Source organism: Glycine soja, chromosome 8 (assembly GCF_004193775.1).
Source record: "Glycine soja cultivar W05 chromosome 8, ASM419377v2, whole genome shotgun sequence".
NCBI classification, from domain to species: domain Eukaryota; kingdom Viridiplantae; phylum Streptophyta; class Magnoliopsida; order Fabales; family Fabaceae; genus Glycine; species Glycine soja.
The window spans coordinates 46,709,884-46,733,179 of record NC_041009.1 but is presented as its reverse complement, the minus strand read 5'-3'; the positions used below and the strand labels follow the sequence as shown (position 1 = coordinate 46,733,179).

Sequence of the window (23,296 nt, the reverse complement as noted above, 5' to 3'; positions counted from 1 at the left end):
ATATCGCCGATACAGTAAGAGTGGTGACAGACTCACGGCAATGTAGTGCATGTACAGCGACCTCAGAGAAAAAAAATTGATGTCTTTCCCATTCTCATCATCACCTCACTTATGGAATTCAAATTTATAACCCCAATTGGGATACAGAAAAATAAGCAATATAACTTATATCACCCAGTTAGAAACATTAATAAGCTGAGAATTTTCAAATCCATTCATGAAAAAAAAGCAAGATTATAGAACATAGAAACTTGTCTTTATCGCTAGCTCTATCATTTGAATTGCAGAAATATGCCTTCCTAACTTGAGGAAGGAAAAAAAAATCATTGGTAAGGACTCGCATGAAAGAAATTGTATGCCTTATCCATTCTCATCATCATCTCCATTTCGCAACACTAATTACATAACTTCTATCATATACAGAAGAAAAATTATGAGCCAGGGAAATACAAACTAACTCCGAAAACTTCATCTCTATGCATGGCAAGAAAGAAACATTAACATGATCATCCCCATTCCTATTCACACCTCAGAACAGCACCTCAGAAGGGGAGAAACAAACCCAAAATAGCAATAATAATAATCAAGAACAGTAACAATCAATGAGAAAAAAAGTTAAAAAAATAGTAAACACAACAATTTCCCAGAAATTATACAGAAAAAACTCAGAAAATGTCAAGAATCTCCAAAATGAAATTGTTGCAGCGAGGGCAATTCCCCCTACTAACCATAAGCTCCCTTGAGCACATCCTGCAGAAGGTGTGGCCACAAGGTATAAAAGCAGCAGCCTTATGCCTCACCATGCAAACACAGCAAGTGTGTTCCATAGAACCCTCTCCACCATCATCATCTTCATCTTCATCCTCATCATCATCACTCAATATATACCTCGATCCTTCGAGCCCCATCTCCCTGTCCGTCTCCTCCAGCAAGTCCATCAGCGACATCATCACCGGCGCCTGCTCTTCCGCCTCTTCCGCCTCCTGCGCCGCCGCCTCTGCCGCCTCTTGCGCCGCCACCGCCTCCCTCGCCGACAGCGCCCTCCCCTCCCCCGGCTTCTCGCCGCCGTCGTCCTCGTCGTCGAAGGTGTCGCGGAACGTCACCACGCGGCCACGCTTGTAGGGCTCCGACGGCATGTTGGTGGAGTTCCGCCGCGAGAGCTGCGGCCGGAGCGTGCCGGCGGTGTTTTCGCCGGAGGGGTCGCCGTCGAAGCGGGTGGATCCGCGGCGGCTAAACTGGGGGCGGACGGCGGGAGGCATGGTGGCCGGATAACCGGAGTCGTCGGCGGCGGCGGGGTCGAGGTCTTCGACTTGGCGAGCATCGTAGGGAGTTGACATGTCCGAGTCGGAGTGAGTCAGAGTCAGAGTCTGAGTCGGGGATTGGACCGAGTTGCGGTGACCAAACTGGGTGAAGATTCTGCTATTCGGGTTAGGGATAGGAACATCCGAAGTCGGGATATGAATTGTCGATGTCCAAGCTGAGCCTGCGCGCTTCAGCCGAAGCTTGTCCTTGAAGGCTTTCCAAGATCTGCCAAGTAAATTATTCACTGAGTCAATATTATTGATTTATTCTACAATATTAATTTTTTTTGTGAGTCCGATTTTTATTAAAAATTAAAAATATAAAATTTATCACCTTATAACATGAATAAACTGTATAACATATATTATCAACATATTTTTATTATTTCACTAAAAGAATTAAATCTTCAGTGATAAATGTAAAATTAAAAATTTTCAGTAATGGAAGTATAAGAACATTAAAAGAGTGGATTTTATGGTTAAGATGGTCATTAATTAAAATGATTTTAAAGATTCATGTATTATCATATGACTAAAATTAAGTTTTAATTTTTTTACTTCTCACTAAACATATCCCTTAAAGTAAAAAATTTCTTCTAAACAAAGAATAATTGTTTCAATTCTTATGAATACTATAACATGTATATGTTATCCAAATTATTAGTTAGTTAATTAAGGACAAAAACTTGAAGAAGTAAATCAATATAATTACTAGTATTTTTCGAAGGATTATTTTTTTTTTACAAGTTTTGTAACAAAAAAAAAAACTTTCCACCAAGAATACGAAAATAGTAGTAATGAAATGAAGATCAAAAGGAAGAAGAAAACTGATTTACAAGGACACTTAAAGCACCAATGAGTTTGAACAAAAAACGAGCCGAATTATTGAGAATAATATTTGGGTTACACCATCCAATTGGGTCATTATTTGACCTGTTTGAGGTTATAAAACAACTACTAGTATACCCAATCCTAACCAAAAAACATGATCATATCATAAATGAAGTTATAGAGAACAGAAAAATTAAGCACCATTAATAAAATTTAGAAACTACAGCCTGTGGAGCTAGGCAGCTATTCCTTTCTTTTGTATATGTTACCTGCGGTCTTTCTTGTTGCTCTCGTCTTCTTTGATGATGTCAAGTAGGGTTCGGCTCTTGGGAAGTTGTTGGCTGGGAGGTGTTGAAGAAGGTCTCTTCTGGTTCCCTAACACGTCGTCAAGGGTCAAGCCGGCTAGCTCTCGGGCTCGGCTGTTATCGGAAGCTGACATTTGTTCATGTAGAGTTACCCTCCGGCGACCTTCCATCACACATATATATAATATTCCACCACAACACACAATTTTATAATTTGTTACTAACTCTTATCTAATAACGTACAACACCATATTCATCTCTACACCATTTCCATAAAACTAATGCCTAAAGGGTTGATTATAGATAAGCCTTTGTAGTTTGTATCTCAATGCATGTATTTAATTTATGTAGATCTACTCCTTGGGGGGAATATATATATATATATATATATATATATATATATATATATATATATAAAAGTTGAAACAATAACCAAAATATTTTTAATGAAACATTAATTGCATGAAACTAAAGCCTAAAGGGTTACCCAGAATGATGAAAAGTTGAAGTCTTTGCCAGCAAAAGAAATGGAACTTATGGAAGGTTCTTTCTGTTAATGGTGCTTAGATAGGCAATGAGACAGCAGTTTTTCACTCTCAAAAATTGTACTTTTTCTTGGAAAATGAAAGGAAAGACAAACAAGACAGCGGGAAAACGTTTTTTGTGTGAGTTCATTCATTTTCTGGGTGAGGCCCGTTATAAAGAAACACAAAGCAAGACAAATATAAAGAAGAGAGAGAGAGAAAGCCATGGATACCTTTAATTTGGTCCCCGAGTAAAATGAGAGAGGTCACAACTCTATGCTACGAGCACTATGCTTTGTTTGGCTTTATTTACTCCTGCAAATAAAATAATAATAATTTATTACTGGATCAGTAATATGAAAAAGAGAAAATTTGTGAAGGAAGAAAAAATTAATTAGAAAAAGAATAAACGATGGATTTATTAGAAGGAAGTGTCGTGGTCATGGTGGGGGTGAGGGGCTCACGGTCATTGTTGTTAGATGATAAAAGATGCAGCGTTGTTGTTGTTATTTTAGTATTCTGGAATTGTCACGTTCTATTCTCTCTTCATCAGCGATGGGTGGTCCATGGTAACTAGATGTACGGGAGAGAGATAAAGAGTCTCATATATATAGAGAGAGAGAGAAGAAAGAGAGTGTGAGGATGTGTTGTGGAGGAGAGAATGTTGGGTTTTGGACAGAGAAACGAATTTTATGGGGAAACACATCTCTCTCATTTTTGCGGATCTAACTTTAAAATTATACAGCTTTGATGATATTTAAAATTAAATATTATCACTAAATATTAATATAATTGTCATGAAGTGTTATTAAAATAGTGGAAGGACAGCATGGAAAGTAACAGGCCAAATTCCATTTTTGTGGACGTAATCTCATTGTGCTTGATAATGCTGGGGTTACAACAAGTTTATTATTGGCGTAATTAGCCGTGTAAAAGATTCCTCTGGACCTTGATATAAAGTACTTATGATAAAATTACACAAATCAATAAAATAATTATATTAGTTAATTTTATTGATTTTCAAAAAAAAATACCACACATTTTTAGACTAAATTAACTATAATCATGATAATATTTAACATTTGTACAGTATATAATATATGTTAAGAATAAGGACAGGCCAATTTCCCTGTTGATGCTTAACCAAGCATGGGCTCTCTTTAGATTTGGCTTGCAAGATATGTGAATTTTCCCCTCACTTTCTCTTCTTGTTGGCTGATGATTCAACTGTTGTTTTTGTACTGCTAATAATATTTGTTTTCTCTGGCCGTTACTGTTTGGTCCTTTTGTCAATGACAAATTCTAGTATGAAAAAAAGCTAGTGAATTCTGTCAGTGAAAAATTAGCTTCCCACACAGTAACATTATATAGCTCTGTTGCCTTAGTCTAAAAATAATGTTTAGAAATGTTGGAATAAGGCACAAGGAAAAGGTATAAAACTTAACAAACGGTCGCTATCAGATTGTTCAAAAACAGAACACATGATATATCAGACTGAATTATAACAGTGAGAGAAAAATCTCAACTTCCACCGAGGCAATTAGAAATTAGAATATATTACATTTTACACATTTTACATTTAAGTATATGGATTATGGCGTTCAGTTTAGACATTGGATTTTATGTTTCATATGTCTCATCTTAGCAGATTTATTTATACTATGTTATCAAGTGCCGAACAAAGATTTCAAGTTTACAGCACAGGTGATGACCTGCTGCAGCAAAGAATTGCATCCTTGAAAATGATCATTAAAAATGGAGAATGGTATTTTCCCAAAAAACTAAATGAAGAAATCATTCCTCAAGAAACCTTCTTTAAGTTGATCTTTAAAAATGGAGAATTGCATCCTTTGGTTTTACTGTCTAATTGCAATAGAAACCAACTGAACCTCATAAGCGTAGTGCCCAAATGCTTTGTGACACTGCCTCAGGTCATTGTGTATTATGTTGGAAAATAACTTGACATCATTTTTCACGACACTACTTGATACTACTCAATTAAATGAAAGTCTACAACTTGTAGAGAGTCTTGTGCACAATGATAGTTGTTTTTTTTTTATCATTTCAAGCTTTTTTGGTTCACCTCTCCTAGTGAAACTGCAAATTGTCATGTCCTGTAAGTCTTGCATTGTTCATGATGTATTTCACAATTTCAAACTCTGCGTTGGAGCCTATGATCATTAAGACAACATGCCTGAGGTGCAATGATCGAGACGCATCCAGGAACATATTGTGGACAATGCCAAGTTCCTTCCTCTCCTTCACTAAACCATTCATCAATTGTGGTACTGTTAACAACATACATGAAATAAAATTAGTACAATTATGTGAGAAAAAACAATAAAAAAAGAATCATCCTTAAAGGCCTTAAACTCATCACACTTGATTTATGGCAAAATTTTGAAGATTTGGGCAATGTTTGAGAATTTCTAACACTTCCAGCCAGTCCCGACTATATTCTCCAATGCGCCTATTTCAATGCGGGTTAAATTGCAAAACACAGGAATCTGGTCTTCATCACTTTCCAATTCTTCATCTATCTGCAAGAGTTAGTTACATTGCAACAACAAAACATCACAAACTCTCTAACTTCTCTAAAGGAATGGCTAATAAATCACGCATTCAATAATCAATACCCCAGTTATACGCAGGAACTGAACATTACAGACAATTTCCTTTGGCACTATAAATCTAACAATAACAGCTCTGACCAACTTGGGCAACCTTTTAAACTTTGCTTCAATTTCATAGCTACGAAAACTTATATATGTGGTTTCTTTTCATGTCATTCTTCTTTCTATTTTATGCTTTCCCTTCAGTTTTTTTTTTCTTCGGCTATTACAATTCCAATTCTTCTTGGGAATCATCTTTCTCACTTAATGCTTCTCTTCTCTTGCGGTCCAATGAAATAACATTTTATAGGCTTTTAACAGTGCACCGGTGCGGTGGTGCAAATCAAGCATTGGAAACCCTTACATTCAAATTCAACACAAATTAAGCATCTTACCTTCTAATAATGTTATTTAATTAATATCTAGAGCAGAGCATTGTAAGAAATGTTAAAAAAATAAAAAATAAAAATTGGAAGCGCAGGTTTCCAATGGCTGTTTCATCACACGAAATGTTTAGAATTTGCTCCATGAGATTGTTCCATGGGAGACGCCTAGAGCTTCCATGATTAATGGGATTGGTGACATAGAATCAAAAGTTTGCTATGCTGTAAAAAAAAACATCAAAAGTTTACTATTTTAATTTTATATTTGTTATCAGAAATTCTTTCGTGCGTTTCATACATAAGTCATTCGTACCGTATAGTACTCCTCATTAGAATGTAAAAAAGACTCCCTCTTAAAACTTACTCTAACTTTATCTAGTAGTTTGTGTGACATGAACTTTGGTTGAGGCTCTATTTAGAGGGAAGGATGAAGGTCTTAGAAGGCTTGGCAGAAAAGTTGGTCAAGGGAGGGTGGCACAAGGATGGCCAATTGTGGCCTTTGCTTGGAAGAATTTAAGGCTTGACTCATGATGAAGACTTGGAGTGTTGGATGAAGATGAAGTGTGAAAGAGGTTGATGTGGAAATTGCATTTAGGGTGAATAGTGGAGTAGGAAAAAAGGTTTCAAATTTCTCCCCCTCTCTATCCCCCACATCAATCTTTTGGATGGTTTTGGGTTGATGTAGGAGAAGAAGTCCCATTTATTTTATATTTTAAGTGTATTGGGCTAAAAAAATGTGATAGCCAAACTATCACTGTTTGCACCCCAAAAATTTGCTCTTAAAAACCCAACTTGCATTAGGCCATTTTTATTGGTTTCAACCCATGTAGCGACCCACTGTGTTACATGATAACTCAATGACAAAAGAAATAAAAGACTTTATTTTAATTTATTTAAAAATATTTAAAAAATCTATTTATGAAAATACATGTGAGCCTGTCACGTTTAAATACCCAAAGCTAAAAACCAATAACAATTTAAAGATACAAAATCATCCATAAAATGTTCAACTTATATATATATATATATATATATATATATATATATGTCAAAGAAATTAATTATAATAGAAAAATAAATATAGAAATTAAAACCTATTTTGATAATTACACATTTAAAATTAATTTTGGTTCAAAATACACAAACAACATTTTCTGAAAATTATACATTTTTTAATATCTATTATCCAAAAAAATAATTTACCTCATAATTAATTTTAATAGAATCATATTGATATAATTATTTTACTATATATCGAATCGAAACACATACTATAATTTGCTTTATAGATGAATTAACATTTTTTTCTAACATTCTTTTTTTAACACTATCTTCACAATTGCCTGAATATTATTGAAATCAATAAATTTTTTTGGGTCCAACTTATAAATCAAGAGAATCAATAAATGAGAAATAGTACTTATTGATAATTTCATTTTTCAATATAAATTTATGTCATTCATAAAAAAATATTAAAAGAAGAATACTAAAAAAAAGTGTGAGTAACATTTCTCGGTTTATATTTATTGAATTAACGTACGGAACAAGGGTGCAAGTATATATATATATATATATATATATATATATATATATGGGGGAGCTTTTTAGACGCACAGAACACGTAAAAATTGTATACCCCTTGTGAATACAGGGAAATAGAACACGGGTTGAAAGGGAGTTGTGAGAATCCAGACGTTGTACTATATTTTATATATTATCTTACTATTTTATTTTCATAAGGAGCTATATAATTTATATAATAAATATTTACTAGACTTTGTATAATATTATTTTTCACTATATATCTCTGTCATGGAGTTTTGTAAGTGATATATAGATTACAACAAATTATATTGTTGGGACAGTATTATGTAATATGAAAGGTAGCAAAAATAATACATAATACTGAATACTGTCCCAACAATAATATATATATATATATATATATATATATATATATAATTTATATATTAATTAAAAATTATAAAATTATGAGTGGTAGACTCGTTAAATAAAAATTTAAATCTACACAATTGTATAATTTTTAATATATAACATTCAAGAAAAAATGTGTTTTAAAAACAATATGTTGGTAGCATTTTTCTTTCCTGAAATTACTTGTTTTAATTATACCACACACTTCTCTGTCTTGTTTTTTTTTTATTTACTTTTATCTCTTGTTTGTAAAATATTTTTTACAAACTTATTATACCCAAATAATTTCCCTTTTACATGTTAGGTGATCCGACATTCTGTGAAAAAATAATAATATAAAACATGTAAAAAAAGTAATATAAAAATAGCGTGCGACATTTTTGTGTGCACTGCATGCACATTAATTTAACTATATATATATATATAATGCGGACAGGACGTACATTAATTTATAGCTTATCGATACATAATTTCAGATGTCTCAATGAAAGGTATATATATAAACTCCACTCGAAGCTAGGAACTTTCTGTTATTATTATAAAAAAAGAAACTCCATTCGAAGCAAGGAAATTTCATTAATATAATATATAGCACGAGGAACACACACAACCAAATATATGGAAATATAAAAAGACCACGAGGATCGCAAAAAATAATAACTTGCATGCTCTCACACAATCACACACGGTCCTAAGTGTACCTATTGTGATTCCAACACCTCTATTTATGTTCCAAACATTATTATTCAAACCCGTTCATGTTAGCATAGGAGGTTGAGTAGTTCTTCATCATAGTCTTAAACATTAAACCTTAGCAAAACTCAACAATGCTAGACATCAAAGGCTACCTCGTACTCTTCTTCCTATGGTTCATATCAACCATTCTGATACGTTCCATCTTCAAGAAACCACAGCGTCTAAGACTCCCACCGGGTCCTCCAATTTCAATACCCTTGCTGGGACACGCGCCATATCTCCGTTCACTGCTCCACCAAGCCTTGTACAAGCTATCACTGCGCTATGGACCCTTGATCCACGTCATGATCGGTTCGAAGCACGTGGTGGTGGCGTCGTCGGCGGAGACGGCCAAGCAGATCCTCAAAACCTCGGAGGAGGCATTCTGCAACCGTCCCTTAATGATAGCGAGCGAGAGCCTAACCTACGGCGCGGCGGACTACTTCTTCATCCCCTACGGCACATACTGGCGGTTCCTGAAGAAGCTCTGCATGACGGAGCTTCTGAGCGGGAAGACCCTGGAGCATTTCGTGAGAATCCGCGAGAGCGAGGTGGAGGCGTTCCTCAAGAGAATGATGGAGATTTCAGGCAATGGAAATTACGAGGTGGTGATGAGGAAGGAGCTCATAACGCACACGAATAACATCATCACGAGGATGATAATGGGGAAGAAGAGTAATGCGGAAAACGATGAGGTGGCCAGGTTGAGGAAGGTGGTGAGGGAGGTCGGGGAGTTGCTTGGGGCGTTTAACTTGGGGGATGTTATTGGGTTCATGAGGCCTTTGGATCTGCAAGGGTTTGGGAAGAAGAACATGGAAACTCACCACAAGGTGGATGCGATGATGGAGAAGGTGTTGAGGGAGCATGAGGAGGCTAGGGCTAAGGAAGATGCTGACTCTGATAGGAAGAAGGATCTTTTTGATATTTTGTTGAACCTCATTGAAGCTGATGGTGCTGACAATAAGCTCACTAGAGAGAGTGCCAAAGCCTTTGCTCTGGTATGTATGTGGTAATCTTTTCTTATTCTTTGTATTAAGATCGAACTAGTGAAATCTGAAACTGATCCTTCACACACAGGACATGTTCATCGCCGGCACAAACGGCCCCGCAAGCGTCCTAGAGTGGTCACTGGCGGAGCTGGTGAGAAACCCCCACGTTTTCAAGAAGGCAAGAGAAGAGATTGAGTCAGTGGTAGGCAAAGAAAGGCTGGTCAAAGAATCAGACATTCCCAACCTACCATACCTACAAGCAGTGCTGAAGGAAACCCTAAGGCTGCACCCGCCAACCCCAATATTCGCAAGAGAAGCCATGCGAACATGCCAGGTTGAAGGCTACGACATTCCGGAAAATTCCACTATTTTGATCAGCACATGGGCCATTGGTAGGGATCCAAATTACTGGGATGACGCACTCGAGTACAAGCCGGAGAGGTTCTTGTTCTCCGACGACCCGGGCAAGAGCAAGATTGACGTGAGGGGGCAGTACTATCAGCTCCTGCCCTTTGGGAGCGGGAGAAGAAGCTGCCCCGGAGCCTCGCTAGCGTTGCTTGTCATGCAAGCAACGCTAGCGAGTTTGATCCAGTGCTTCGACTGGATCGTTAATGATGGTAAAAACCATCATGTTGACATGTCTGAGGAAGGGAGGGTGACTGTGTTTTTGGCCAAGCCACTCAAGTGCAAGCCTGTTCCGCGTTTCACTCCGTTCGCTGCCTGAAGACTGTGAATGGAATGGTTTCTCTAGTTGTGTGTGCTTTACCTACTCTATATTTTTACCTTATTTTTGCTTACTTTGTGGCACTAGTATTTGTTTTGGGAAGTAGCGTTGCTTCTGTAAACTTGGTGGCAGGGGTATATTATTTATGGAAATAAGTGGTGGCTTGGTAGTTATTCCCGTCCATTTCTCTAATGCTGCCTAATAATTTAAAGGAGTTAATCAGGCCAATGAATACAGAATGCTGCCTACTATTTCTTTTTGTTTTTTATTACATCATTTATCACTTTTTTCTTTACTCTGCTTTAGTTTATTCTCATCTCTATCTTCTCTTATTACATTTAATCACGATTCATAATTGTGCTCTCTGTTTAAAAGTCCTATATTATTTGAGTAATCATACATGAATCATTTTCTACTACAAAGGTTTTATTATTTCTTTTTTATTATATTTTTTTAAGATTTCTTTTTTTTTTATGAAATATTAAGACTTATTATACGTACCTTATAACTTATTATATACTTACACTTTTTGTTTAATTTTCTTTCTCTTACTAAGTATTAAATAAATAAGAGGCGCCCAAGAATATATTTAATAAAAAGAAAAAAGAAGAAGTGGTATATTATATGAGTAATAATGATACGTGAATCATTCTCTAGCTTTATCAGTACTCATTATTTCTCTTTTCTTATTATATTTTTAAAAAACTTCTTATTTAATTTTTGTATGAAATATTAAGACATATTATACGTTATAATTTATTATACTTACACTTTTATTTTATTTCTCTTTCTCTTACTAAGTATTAAATAAATAAGAGGTGTGCAAGAATATTAATATTTTTTATAAAAGAAAAAAAAAGTTATGAACTAATAAGATAAAATATTTTTACATTAAGTATCGGTAAGTTTTCAACATCTAAGAAGAAATTTTAAGAATGGCACACTATCCACTAATAAGAAATTTTAAGGATGTTAGACTTTTCAACATGTAAGAATCTCAATCTAGTGTTGGTACTAGTTGCGTTGTTTTAAAATTTAAAGTTTCATTGGATTGATAAAAAATAATAATTGAAGTTACCTAGATACATTAATTATATTTAATTGAAATTTAAATTTTAGAGCAAAAAAATATAGTTTGAAAAAAATTATTGATAAATTGATCTTTAAAAAAAAAAAATATATATATATATATATATATATATATATATATATATATATATATTAATTTGAATTATTTATCTATTGCTATTTATATTTGATAGACTTCAAATGTTTATGAAAACTATTGTAGTGCTTGTCAAAGCATATAAGTTGGTATACATTCTCTGGCATGGCCCGTATGATAAAAATTGATAATAATTTTTTTTCACTGACTGATAATAAATAAATATTTGACAACTTAATTAAAAACTCAAGAGCACAATAAATATGACCGCACATTTTTCATCAATCAATTCGTGATAAAGACTACTTTAGTAAATAAAAAATGTAAATTTTATAACAAACTTTTCTCTACATGTTTTTTTACTAGAGTAAAATTGAAACTGTACGTCGTATGCTCAGATTTCGCTGTGAAATCTTTTTGCGTGAAAAAAAATCCAAATAAACACAGTCAAAATGAAAGGTTTTAATTAAAAGAAATATGAGACAAAAATATAAGGTGAGTTGGATTGTCATGGAAAAAGAGAAGAAGAAGAAAAAGTCACTAATTTGATCTCCATCGGCTAAAAAAAACTTGCATTTCTGAAAAAGTCACGAGGTAGTACTACTGAGGTTCACAAGTACACAGAAGCTGTACGTATAGGTTATGTGTGTTGGAAATGTTGGGGGGAGTTTTTTCACAGAAAATATATGCTGTCTCTTTGGGGGGCCTGTTGGGTATATTTAGATATACCTGTATTGGGTAGGCAATACTCTATACAGGATGCTGTCTGTATTCTGTTGGCACTGATTGTGCCCATTAATATATATGCTTTGTTTGGTCGTCTAAGAAAAAATTAAAAAAATTATCATCCTAATATCTAATATTTGTTGATAAAAAAAAAAAATGGGATCCAAGCAAAAGTTTCCATTAAAAGCTACTCCCATTTTGGTTAAAGTCTATGCTGTTCAATTGTACTATCCAACAAAGTCTAAATCAAAATCAGACAATACCAATTGCAACTTCTAACAAAGTAAAGCCTTCATGTTCACGGAGACAGTGAAGGATTGATACACACAATTTCTCAAAATAACCCAAAAGTATTCTAAAGAGTTTCATGTCAGGTGTCTTGCTCTGTGCTTCTTGAAAGAGAAAGATAAATAACATAATTGAGAGTTTTCATTGTTCGATTGTATTTTATGCATGCTCTCACCAAATGATAGTTGAGGTAACAACTCATCATTCAGCCCAAAAACAACCCTTCATTTAAGTTCCACCTCTTCCTCTTATAAGCTATGACCTGAAAACAACACCCAAATGAAACAGAAGGAGAAAGATATTGACACTGGAACAATTGATATAGGTAAAAGCAAACATATGGTTTGTTTATTTTAATTTATGTATATAGTTAATTACATGGTCAACTTTTAAAGAGTAAATTAATTACCAGATGGCCAAAGCTGAGATTATTAGTTTTGAGTTGAGCCATTGTTACTTCCTCTTCAGCTAGAAATTCAAACTTATTGTTGTCTTCATCTAGTTTGCCATCACCACTTATAATGTCAGGTTGACACTCTTTCACCAAGTACAACTCAATTTCTTCAGTTTGTAGTGAGGTTTCAAGGGCAACATACTGTAGATAAAAAGTAAAAACAACATTAACACCAATAAGAGATATTCTAAAATGAAAGGTTTCAGAGAGATGGGAAGAGAACAACCTGGCACAGTTGCTTGATTGACAGGGTAGGCCTGCAGCTAAGGTATGGCCTTGGCAAATTTGGCACTCTTTTCTCCTCAAAAGAGACAAGCTTGATAAATATGTCCAACTGAAATTATGTTGACCAAATAATTGATTGTATAATCATAATTTGCTTCAGTATAATACTCAATCCAAAAACGATAATCAGAAAATAATAATCAATTATAAAGAAAAAATAAGACATTTTATTGTAAACAGGGTGGGTAAACAAAGAATAGGGAGAAGACAGTTATACACATAAATTCAAAAGTAAAATTGAGGAGATTTTAAAGGGAATTGAAGTCCAAGTCTTATAAAAATTCATTTTTTGAAGTTTTTGGTGGGCTAGACCCACATTGGTCCATATAGGATCGGATTGGATTAAAAAAAACCTTGTTTGATTTAGACTCAAAATGTCAAGTATAAGCACTTCATTTTTTTTCTAGTAGGTTCCACTAAACCTATTTGCTCAATGTATTTTGTCACCTCTAATAAAATCGTTCAACAGAGTTGTAAATATATCATTTTTATTTTATGTTAATTTGTCGTTTTTATAAGTAGTAAACAACCCAAAATTCTGTGTGCCTCATTGATACTGGATTTAATAGGCATTAGGCAATTTAAGATTAAGAAACAACGTACCTCATCATCATTTTCTTGAGACACCTTAAGATGATCAATGAATCGCGCTATGCGATTGCTTCTCAAGGCAGCAACATTCCTAGAATTGCTTCGATTATTACTCCTTTGAGCACTCTTTCCCCACACAAGTTTATCAGCAGAGCTAATGATATCTTTAACTGCTTCATTTGTTCCATGGACAGTTTTTGTTGCAGCAGGGACATGTTGAGGAGTCTGTGCCTCTATCTCTGACTCACTTATGTCAGTGTCGGGTACCTCTTCTATTTCTTCCTCTTCAGCAATAGGAGGCAAGGCCCTTTCCCGGCTCGAACTCGATCCGGCAAATGCAGCAGCAATGTTTCTGGGACTTCTTCTTGTTGGTCGACTTGATGAACTTCTTAAGAATTTAGCTTTTGATCTCTTTGTAGAAGTTGCAGCAGCAGGCTTCTTTCCCAGTGCAATGCTCTGTCGTTCATAAGTCTTGGCATAGGCTTTTTGCATCCTCTTCAAAACCACCTCGAATTATTAGAAGAATTATTACAAGCATAGCTAGTCTTCTAGACTATGAAAAAATGTGGTTCTATATATTGATTTAACAATGTTGTAGCTCGTTTTGATTTATGCAGCTACTTATTCAAACATGATGCAACTAATCTATATCACTAGTTCTAACAAAATTAATAACTAATATTTACTGATAAAAAAAATTAATCTATATCAGTAGTTCTTAGTTTTAAAATTGGCAAATCAATCAAAAACCTTTTTAACGTATAGCATAAGAATTTTTAGTTGAAGTAGAGTTAATTCAAGTTATCACCTATTTATTTAGTTTATGGAAGAAACACATTTCCTATTATATTTTTGGTAACACAAACTTTCTTATTGAAAAACTTTAAGAATCATTATGGTTGACATTGTTCCCGTCAATATTTTGACTTCAATATATATACCCACATAATGAATGGGTCCAACCCTTCCTAGACCTTATTGAAGTTAGCCAAAAAAACAAGTCTAGTTTGGTTATCCCCACATTAGCCTTCTCAAACCGAAAAAGTTAGGAGCAATCTTTTGAGAATTTATGAGAAACAAAATTTAAGAAATGTTAAGATATCAGTCTCACCTGCATACTTTTCTTTGTGTCCTCGGAAAGATTTAACTCCTGGGTCAAAACATTGCTAATGAGATTTTTGCCATTTTTTTTTAAATAAAATAAAATCAAACCATTATGCAATACATATATGGATATTACCTCCTCCTCATATTTGTCAATGTTGGAATAGAGCAAACCAATCAAGTTATCAAAGTTGGGGTCTTCCCTTAGTGACCTTCGACTTGAACAATGAGTACGACAAGCAGGACATTCATTGTTACTGCAATAAAACCATTCCATAGTAAATTGAAAATTAGAAATGGGAAAAGAATTATGCAACTAATTAAACACAATCATTCTAATTATGTAACAAAAAATGGTGGTGGTTTGAGTGTAAACCCAAGGCGAAAGGATTTCTCTATGCAGTCTCTGCAGAAGCGATGCATGCATTCCATTACAACTCTTGTGTTTCGGATGATGCCTGAACATAAGACAATCATTAATTCTATTACGTATATAGTTTAGTAACTGGGAAATCAAAATAATGAAAAGAATAAAAAGTTGGATCCAGATTCTAGCATATATTGCACAAAGTCATTGAAAGTTTATGCATGCAGATACATAAAATAGAAAAATGAATACCATCCAAAGATGGGAAAATTTTGTATATGAAAGTTTATTAGTTTTTATTAGTGAAAGAGATTGGAACCCTCTACCTTTTTCTCCTTTTTTTCTAGTTTCTTTCAACGCCAAGTCAATCATATAACTCCTAAGTGTTGTTTATAGTGATCCAGTCTAATTCAAACTTTGTAGACTACTTCTATCTGCTTTAATTATTCTCCTTCCCTGTATATTCTTTGCTGGAAATATAGAATAGCTAAACTTGATTTAATTGCGAACATACCTGTATCTACTTATTCATCTCACCATTTAAGAACTTACAATTTCATAAAGTTATAGTTGCAAAGTATCTCTTGTGCATATGTTTAATACATGCATAAATATTATGGGTTCTACAAATACTCGTGTTACTCAAACTACAAGAAATCAAATTCAAAGTGGGTGTTCTTCTCTTCTAGGTACCAATCTCCCTAATCTATGTCGGATTGCTATGAAGAGTCAAATTCGTAATGATGACCACCTTCTCTTTTGTGGCTCCAATCCATAAAATAAAAAAAAACAGTTTTAGTAATTAGTGTATTAATATAAGGGTAATTCTTGGCTCTTAAGATTCAAGAAAAGGTAGAAAGCAATTTTAAGGAATTAGATCATACAAGAACCGTGAGTTAAGCACAAAGAAACCAAGTGTAAAGGGTCATATAGATTAGATCAGAATGTTTTTAGTCTTATTCGTGTGACATATTTTAAAAAAATTCTTGTTCAACTAAGGCAAAGCATGTGATGAGTTTTAGACCAAGAAAGAAAGAGAAATGCAAAACAGAATAAACTAAAATATAATTATATTGATTATGAAATGATTTATTTGTTGTAAGAGAAGAGGTCCATTAGCACAGATGACTGACAATAGTGGATGATGTAGATAGATCGATCACCTACACACTGAGTTTAAAGCTTAACACTCCGTTTGTTATAGGAGGAAGAGGAGAGAAGGGAAAGGATTACAATGTTTTTGAAAGAAAAAAATTCTTCTCTTTGGTTAGCAAGAAAATAGGGCAAGAAAGAAAATTACAATGGATGCTTCCCAAAATTTCAGTACGCCCAAATTGGACGGACGAGAAGAGAGAGAAACACTTAAAATTGTGCACAAATTATGAGGTGATATTATGTATTACGGCCTTTTTGTTGTTATTGTTGTTTCCCATTATGTATTGCAGTTGTGGACTAAAGATGAATAAAAAAATTTAAAAAATGCTATATGTAATTTAAATTTTATTTCTTTAAAAACAACGCACACATACCTAAGCAGATTGGGCATTCAACATCCTTGCGTATGTCATCCAAATCTACAGAAATATACCTGCAAAAAAAAAAAAGAGAGTATATTATGAATACTTAGCATGGATAATTTGAAGAAGGCAAATCCAAGATTGTCAAACATCACAACTCATAAGTTATATAATTTTTTTTCTTCTTTTTTGCCAACTTGAGTTTAAAATTGTAATGTTTTAACTAATACAAATAATATGTTGGAAATCTATCATAATAACCCATCATAATTTATCATCATCATAACCAAAATGATTTTTAATATGTCAACGTCATAGTATACAAAAAATAAAAGAATTTTTTTTTGGAGTATAAGTTAAATTCCTTCGTTCTTCACAAAAAAAAAATAAAGAAGTTAAATTCATGCATAATGATAAAATTAAAATAGACTAGATACATTAATGACTAAATAATAAAGAATATATAACAATTCAAAGCATCTATCAATTAATCAATAAGACTACATGACAACTATAAGAATTAAAAATAATGACGACGGTGATGATAGAAAACCATGAACAACAATATCTCAAGATTAATGAATAAGAATTAAAAGTAATGACGACGGTGATGATAGAAAACCAATTCATTAGATTTGAGAACAATTATATTAAATCACAGGTAATATAGAAAATACAATCATATACAGATACTAATTAATTACTATAATTTTGTTATAGTACAATAAAAACATGTTTTGCATAGCATGCCATTAAATAAGAGAAACAAACAACACAATAAAAATTCTATCTAAGAATTAATGTGTTATATAATATCATTTATAGGCTAAGCTGATTGCATTACAATAGTAAATAAGGGGCTAAATATTTTCATTTCAATCATAACCTGTTATTGTTTTTGTAACGATATGCTACACTAAATTGGAAGATTGGTGTTTTTGACATTTTGTTATTCTCTTATGTTTGATTATATATATATATATATATATGGGGGTTGCTATTTGTTAAACCCACTTAAAATTAGAAGATATTATTTTCCTATACATAAGAAATAAGTTATAGTGTAAAATATATTATTTTTTATAAATATATAGGACTAAAAGTAGTCTATGTTATAAACCAACACCTTTTCTTTTAGACCTAAAATGCATTCTTCATTATTTAGACTAACACTGAATAAAGAACAATCATGTAAATATAGTATTTTTTTCAAAATGCAAATAAAATTTCTTCTCCTCTTTCTCACAATTCTGAGTTTAAAAAATTACCAAAATATACAGCACATATGATCATGGACTAGCTAGTTTAAACAATTCTTATATCATAAAACCATACAAAGGATTCACGTTCTACAAATGTTTCTCAATAGAATAAAATTAGGCCAAGATGCAAACTTGGAAATGTACTAAAGTTAGAATAGTCCAACCATGTACAATCCGTTGATAAAACATGCTCTCATAGAAATTCATATCTAGTAACTAAAGTAATCATTATTATTCATCACAAAGTACATAAAACTCATGGAGTTATTGGGTTCTAATGTGGGTTTCCTAATAAGGAGAATTATGTGTAAAAGGACCAAGAATATTATTTTAGTAGGAATAACTGATAACGGTTAAATATGAGTTATTTTTTATAATAAAAATATATTAAAAATATTTTTAAAAATATTGATTTAGTAGTTATTTTTTGCTTAAATATTAGGAATTGATATTTTTTATTTATGAATTGCAAATATAAAAAAAGAGAGATTAAAAGTGAAAAAGATCCAAAAAAACATCAAAAATATGAATAAAAAATATTTTTGGCATCAGACCCAAGTCTACTCCAACAACTATAAAAAAGGAATCAAACCAAGGAATAAAAACACCAACCAGGAGACTCAAAGCTCTCTAATGAATACATCCTAGGCTTGAGCATCTCAAATAGGAAAAATCCTTCTTTTTATATCATTTTTTCATCCCTTCTCCTCCATCAATTTCTATACCCCTTTTCAAGTGTAAGGCCCATTGTGACTATGAGAAGTTAAACCCTTAGTTAAGGTCTAGTAGGCCTAAAAAGCCAAAAGATGTATTGTACACTTCATATTTATCAATACAAGTGTTTTTCTTTCCTATTATCCTTTCTTATTTTAATTTCATGTATCCTTCTTCCTCTTTTACTTCCCTTGTCCTTCTTTGGGTCTAGTTTTTAATTTGTCGGGGTTTGATTAGTTTTTGGTTACTATCTGGCTTGGATGTGCGGATCTAGTGTGAGGCGGTGGTGCCATGGACCTTGTCGAGGTGAGTGAAGGAGGATTTAAGCCAAGGAGGCTTGTTGTAACATCCCTAAGAATTAGTGTCTTGACAACTCACACTCTACAACACTTTACACAACTTTTTTATTGGTCAAAACTCTCCGTACGTAGTCTTACTGAGATCTCAACAATTTGTTTCATATGCTTTTAGGATAAATAATTGTTCCCATAAATCAACATGAGACTTAATAGTGTGCTTTGTACTCGCTCACAGGTTTTTTTTGGAAAACTTCCTAGAAGGTCACTTGTTTCATAACTATTCCAAGCCAAACATACTTGATTGTGGAGTTCTTAGATGATACGCTAAAGAAAAAGTAGATAGATTTTGTTGGAATAAATAGTATCAATTAATTTCTTTAAGTCATCCTCAACTATACAACCTCACACTTGTACAACCTCTTCATCCTTCTCATTCTGATATGATTCTCATGGGGTGTTACATGCCCACCAACTTTCACCTAGTTAGTCCTCGAATTACATCATATTAAAAAAGAGGTCTACTTTGATATCATTCATAACATCCCTAAGAATTGACGTTTTGGCAGTTCACACTCTACAACACTTCACACAACTTTCTCACTCATACACTTCCTGAGAAACTTCTTAAAAGATCACCAATCTCATAACTATTCCAAGCTAAACATGCTTAATTGTGAGTTCTTAGGCGATATGCTACTGAAAAAGTATATGCATTTTGTTGGTATAGGTATTACCAATTAATTCCCTTAAGTCATCCTCAACTATACAGTCTCACACTTGTACAGCCTTTGGATCTCTCTCTCATTCCAATATGATTTGCTTAGGGTGTTAGACTCATAATTATGCATCTAGTGCGAAGAAGGCATGTGACTATGGGTTTAGTGCTAGGAAGACTAGGCCAAGTTAATGTTAGTGGCGTCAAAGGGTTTGAGAATGCTTGATGGGAATGAACATAAAGGGTGCATTCAAAGATAGTATGGGTGAATATACAAAGGCATCACTTAGTCTAGTCCATCTACGTGATGAAGGAACGAATGGGTTATGCCATAGAAGAGCCACCTGTCATTGACATTTGGTGAGGAATGAAATTTGGGGGTTTGTTGCCGCTAGAGACATTGGGAAAGAACTCATAAGTGAAGATAGGAGTGGTTCCATATGATGTGGATGGGTCCTCCACATGGCATTTTGTTGTTGTCATCTCCTTTTATGCTTCTCAGGTAAAAAAACAACACAAAGAGGAGAGAAAAAGAGGTTGGAGGTGGAAAGATAAGTAAGAAAGAAAGCAATGTCATTGGAAAAATTTTCCTCCGATAGTGGCGAGCAATGTACGGAGGAGCTGCAAGGAAAGGGACGGAAAATTTGGTGTGAAGTAACCTAGAAACAAGATTCATCCAATGATCATTAAAATAGTGGCGCATTATAAACCACATGAGACAATGGTGCACCCTACCATTATCTTAATTCTTAATACAAAGTTATGAAGTTATTTGTTGTTTAATATTACTTAGGTTATGTTGTACTTTTGGTCCCTTGGGTATTGAAATAGCACAATTTTGGTCCCTCTAGGTGTCCAATTGCATGAATAGGGTCATCCAAGTATTGTTATTATGAAATTTTATTCCCTTCATTAGTCTTTTGTTGAATACTTAAAATATTTTGTTGCCATGACATTGGATGATAACATGTTGATGGGTGCAGGCTACGGTGGGGAAGTAAATTTCCTTGTGGATGGTGCACAAAAAAATCGACCGTTAGATTGATCTCTTTCCATTGTATTATGGTGCACCCTTCACACATTACCATCACTCTTTTTAATTACACCATTGTTGACCACCATCATTCCCACCTCCGATCGAGAGCACCACCTACCTTTTTCGTGTGCTGCCACCTTCGACACGACACAAATCTAAGCATAAGCATCAACCTCGATGCTACCAGATTTATGCTCATGGAGCCACCTCTGACCTCGCCAATGTCGTCCGACCATCTCCGACCTTGTACCACAGCATGCCATGCTCGTGCTCCAACACCATCGTGTGTTACACCGACAATAACTCCTTCGACTATGACACCTCTCGCCTATTTCTTCGACTGTTAACAACACCCACACAAGTACTAAACTTTCTTGTTTAGATTTTGAAATCCGCTTGTTACTCTTGTTGATGATGTTGTTGTTGTTGTTGTCATCAATTAAAGAGCACCACCAGGCATTGGGTTGCTTTGTTGATGATGTTACTCTTGTTGTTGATTGTGTGTTTTTGGCAGTGGTAGGTGGTGTTTTGCTTCGTGGAGGCAGCACCATTGCCCCGCTTGGCGTGGTCGACGTTGGAGAAGCTTGATTTAACATCCTTGAGAACCATGGTGGTAGTATAGACAAAACCCATTGTGCGGGGAGCAGTGGTAAGATGTGGAAAGTGCATCACAATACTATAGAATAAGATCAATCTAAAGGTCGATATTTTCCATGCACCATACACTAGGAAATTTACTTCTCCACTGTAGCTTGCGCCCATGTTGATGATGTATGTAGCAGTTGACATGTTATTGATACATATGATGACATGGATTAATTAGATGTTTTGTCTTTTACACATCGCAATTGTGAAGGACCAAATGTACAATTAAGTCATGATAGCTAATGCATCAGTTGTCACGTTATCATCCAATGTCATGTTAACATATTTGTTAAATATGAAATGGAAAATTGATGGAGGGACCAAAATTGCAAAATTGTGATACTTGGAAGACCAGAAAGTGCAATCAAACCTATTACTTAATATATTATACCAAAAATATTATTTAATTATCATTGCTTCAATGATAGTTAACTCATTGAACCTTGAATAAGTGTCTTGTTCAATGATCAATCAAACTATAAAACTTTTGCATATATCTTAACCCAAAGAAATTGAAAAACCATAACACAATGAATAATGGTAGAATTAATGGAACTCATGTCACTAAAAAATCCCAAAAGTAGTAAACAAAAAAAAACAATAGAGCATGCCAAAAAATGAAATTGAAAGTAAACATAGGAGGAAATTTAGAATAAAAATTGGGCCAACATACTTTTCAGTGTCATCATGGACCGTCGATTGACTTTGAGGACCTAGGAAAACATCTGACAAAAGAAAGGGTAAACAACAACAACAACAACAATAAGATAAAGCAAGATCGCTAGCAACAAAAACCAAGGAAATATATACGAAAATTAAGGAGTTATAAAAAACAAACATGGAAGAGATCTCTAGATCATTTTGAAAATTGATCATAAAAATTCATGCTTTGAATTGCAATAATAGTTTCAATTTCAACCTGATCCTTGATGTTGCAGGAAATCAAGAATAAATGTAATTGATACAACCACAATTACAATCACGATCCATCACAATAACTCCGAAAATTGTGATGTTGTGATTGAAATCGCAAAAGTAAACAATTTTTTATAACTTTGATAACAATTAATTAACAACAAAACCTGAAGAAGCATCTTGGGGAAGCTTTTGCTTGTTTCTCGGATTAGGCATAATGTCAACCTTTGTGTCCAGGTTCAAGTGTGTCTCCCTAGTCGCGTTACTCTAATATATATAAAGAAAGGAACAAAAGGCAGAGGCGGCGACGGTGTATGGAGTAGGAGAAAGGTGGCAAGGAGAGAGTGAGGTTAAGATTGTTGCTCTTTATACATGGTTGCCTTTGAGTAACATACTTTTCTAGTATTGGTGCATTGCGCACTTAAGTTGGTTTAACCAATCAAATCAAGCCACATAAATTAGTTGATTATGATTATGGTTGCAATCACCGTGAAGATTTTTTGTTAGGTGCACCAGCATGCATTTGATATTTATCATCAATGTGAATTTATTACATATTTATTCGAGATGTCAAGTTGGACCGTTTTCATAGACTTTCTCTTATTTTATATTACTTTATTTTACTTTTATCTTCATAATATTTATTAACTTATATTTTTTATTTGTTTTAAGATGAAGTGAATAATATATAATTTTAAAATAATTGTTTTTTGTTATATGAAGTATTTTCTTATTATAAATAAGGTAGGGGAGTAGAGGTGATTGGAAATTGAAAGTTGATTTTAGGAAATTTGGACTCATGTCTTTGTAGGATATGAGTTTGATCCTTACCGATTAGACCAATGTTTGTTAATCAAAACTTATTAAGTTTAGA

The 23,296-nt window shown here is 33.8% G+C and overlaps 3 protein-coding genes across 5 annotated transcripts; 1 reads left to right on the top strand and 2 right to left on the bottom strand.

Annotated features, from left to right (window-relative positions):
• Nucleotides 1–342: 342 nt before the first annotated feature.
• On the bottom strand, nt 343–3,583 carry LOC114423729. Of its 3 annotated transcripts, XM_028390587.1 has the most exons (4): nt 3,426–3,583; nt 3,195–3,276; nt 2,402–2,600; nt 343–1,527 (listed from the first exon to the last, which is right to left on the bottom strand). In XM_028390587.1, exons 3-4 carry the CDS (start codon nt 2,569–2,571, stop codon nt 666–668), a joined length of 1,032 nt encoding a protein of 343 aa, XP_028246388.1. In that variant the 5' UTR covers nt 2,572–2,600; nt 3,195–3,276; nt 3,426–3,583; the 3' UTR covers nt 343–665. The 3 variants fall into 3 exon arrangements, with proteins under 3 accessions (XP_028246388.1, XP_028246389.1, XP_028246387.1); XM_028390588.1 differs by lacking the exons at nt 3,195–3,276; nt 3,426–3,583 and adding an exon at nt 2,925–3,134; XM_028390586.1 differs by lacking the exons at nt 3,195–3,276; nt 3,426–3,583 and having other exon boundaries at nt 2,402–2,811.
• Nucleotides 3,584–8,645: 5,062 nt separating this feature from the next.
• LOC114423727 (beta-amyrin 24-hydroxylase) lies at nt 8,646–10,610 on the top strand. Its single transcript, XM_028390585.1, has 2 exons — nt 8,646–9,624; nt 9,704–10,610. Exons 1-2 carry the CDS (start codon nt 8,719–8,721, stop codon nt 10,337–10,339), a joined length of 1,542 nt encoding a protein of 513 aa, XP_028246386.1. The 5' UTR covers nt 8,646–8,718; the 3' UTR covers nt 10,340–10,610.
• A 1,794-nt stretch (nt 10,611–12,404) lies between these two features.
• LOC114420916 (putative E3 ubiquitin-protein ligase RING1b) lies at nt 12,405–22,804 on the bottom strand. Its single transcript, XM_028386626.1, has 10 exons — nt 22,590–22,804; nt 22,181–22,232; nt 16,849–16,907; nt 15,329–15,410; nt 15,089–15,209; nt 14,960–14,998; nt 13,861–14,343; nt 13,199–13,306; nt 12,928–13,113; nt 12,405–12,780 (listed from the first exon to the last, which is right to left on the bottom strand). Exons 1-10 carry the CDS (start codon nt 22,636–22,638, stop codon nt 12,724–12,726), a joined length of 1,236 nt encoding a protein of 411 aa, XP_028242427.1. The 5' UTR covers nt 22,639–22,804; the 3' UTR covers nt 12,405–12,723.
• Nucleotides 22,805–23,296: the final 492 nt, after the last annotated feature.

Excerpts from the sequence above, each read along its gene's own strand:
- LOC114423729 (XM_028390586.1), bottom strand. The coding sequence starts at position 2,607 with ATGGAAGGTCGCCGGAGGGTAACTCTACATGAACAAATGTCAGCTTCC. Across the intron at positions 1,528-2,401 it reads AGCAACAAGAAAGACCGCAG|ATCTTGGAAAGCCTTCAAGG; the intron begins GTAACATATACA and ends TTTACTTGGCAG.
- LOC114420916 (XM_028386626.1), bottom strand. The coding sequence starts at position 22,638 with ATGCCTAATCCGAGAAACAAGCAAAAGCTTCCCCAAGATGCTTCTTCA. Across the intron at positions 13,114-13,198 it reads CAATCAAGCAACTGTGCCAG|TATGTTGCCCTTGAAACCTC; the intron begins GTTGTTCTCTTC and ends TTTTATCTACAG. Across the intron at positions 12,781-12,927 it reads ATCTCAGCTTTGGCCATCTG|GTCATAGCTTATAAGAGGAA; the intron begins GTAATTAATTTA and ends TGTTGTTTTCAG.
- LOC114423727 (XM_028390585.1), top strand. The coding sequence starts at position 8,719 with ATGCTAGACATCAAAGGCTACCTCGTACTCTTCTTCCTATGGTTCATA. Across the intron at positions 9,625-9,703 it reads GTGCCAAAGCCTTTGCTCTG|GACATGTTCATCGCCGGCAC; the intron begins GTATGTATGTGG and ends CTTCACACACAG.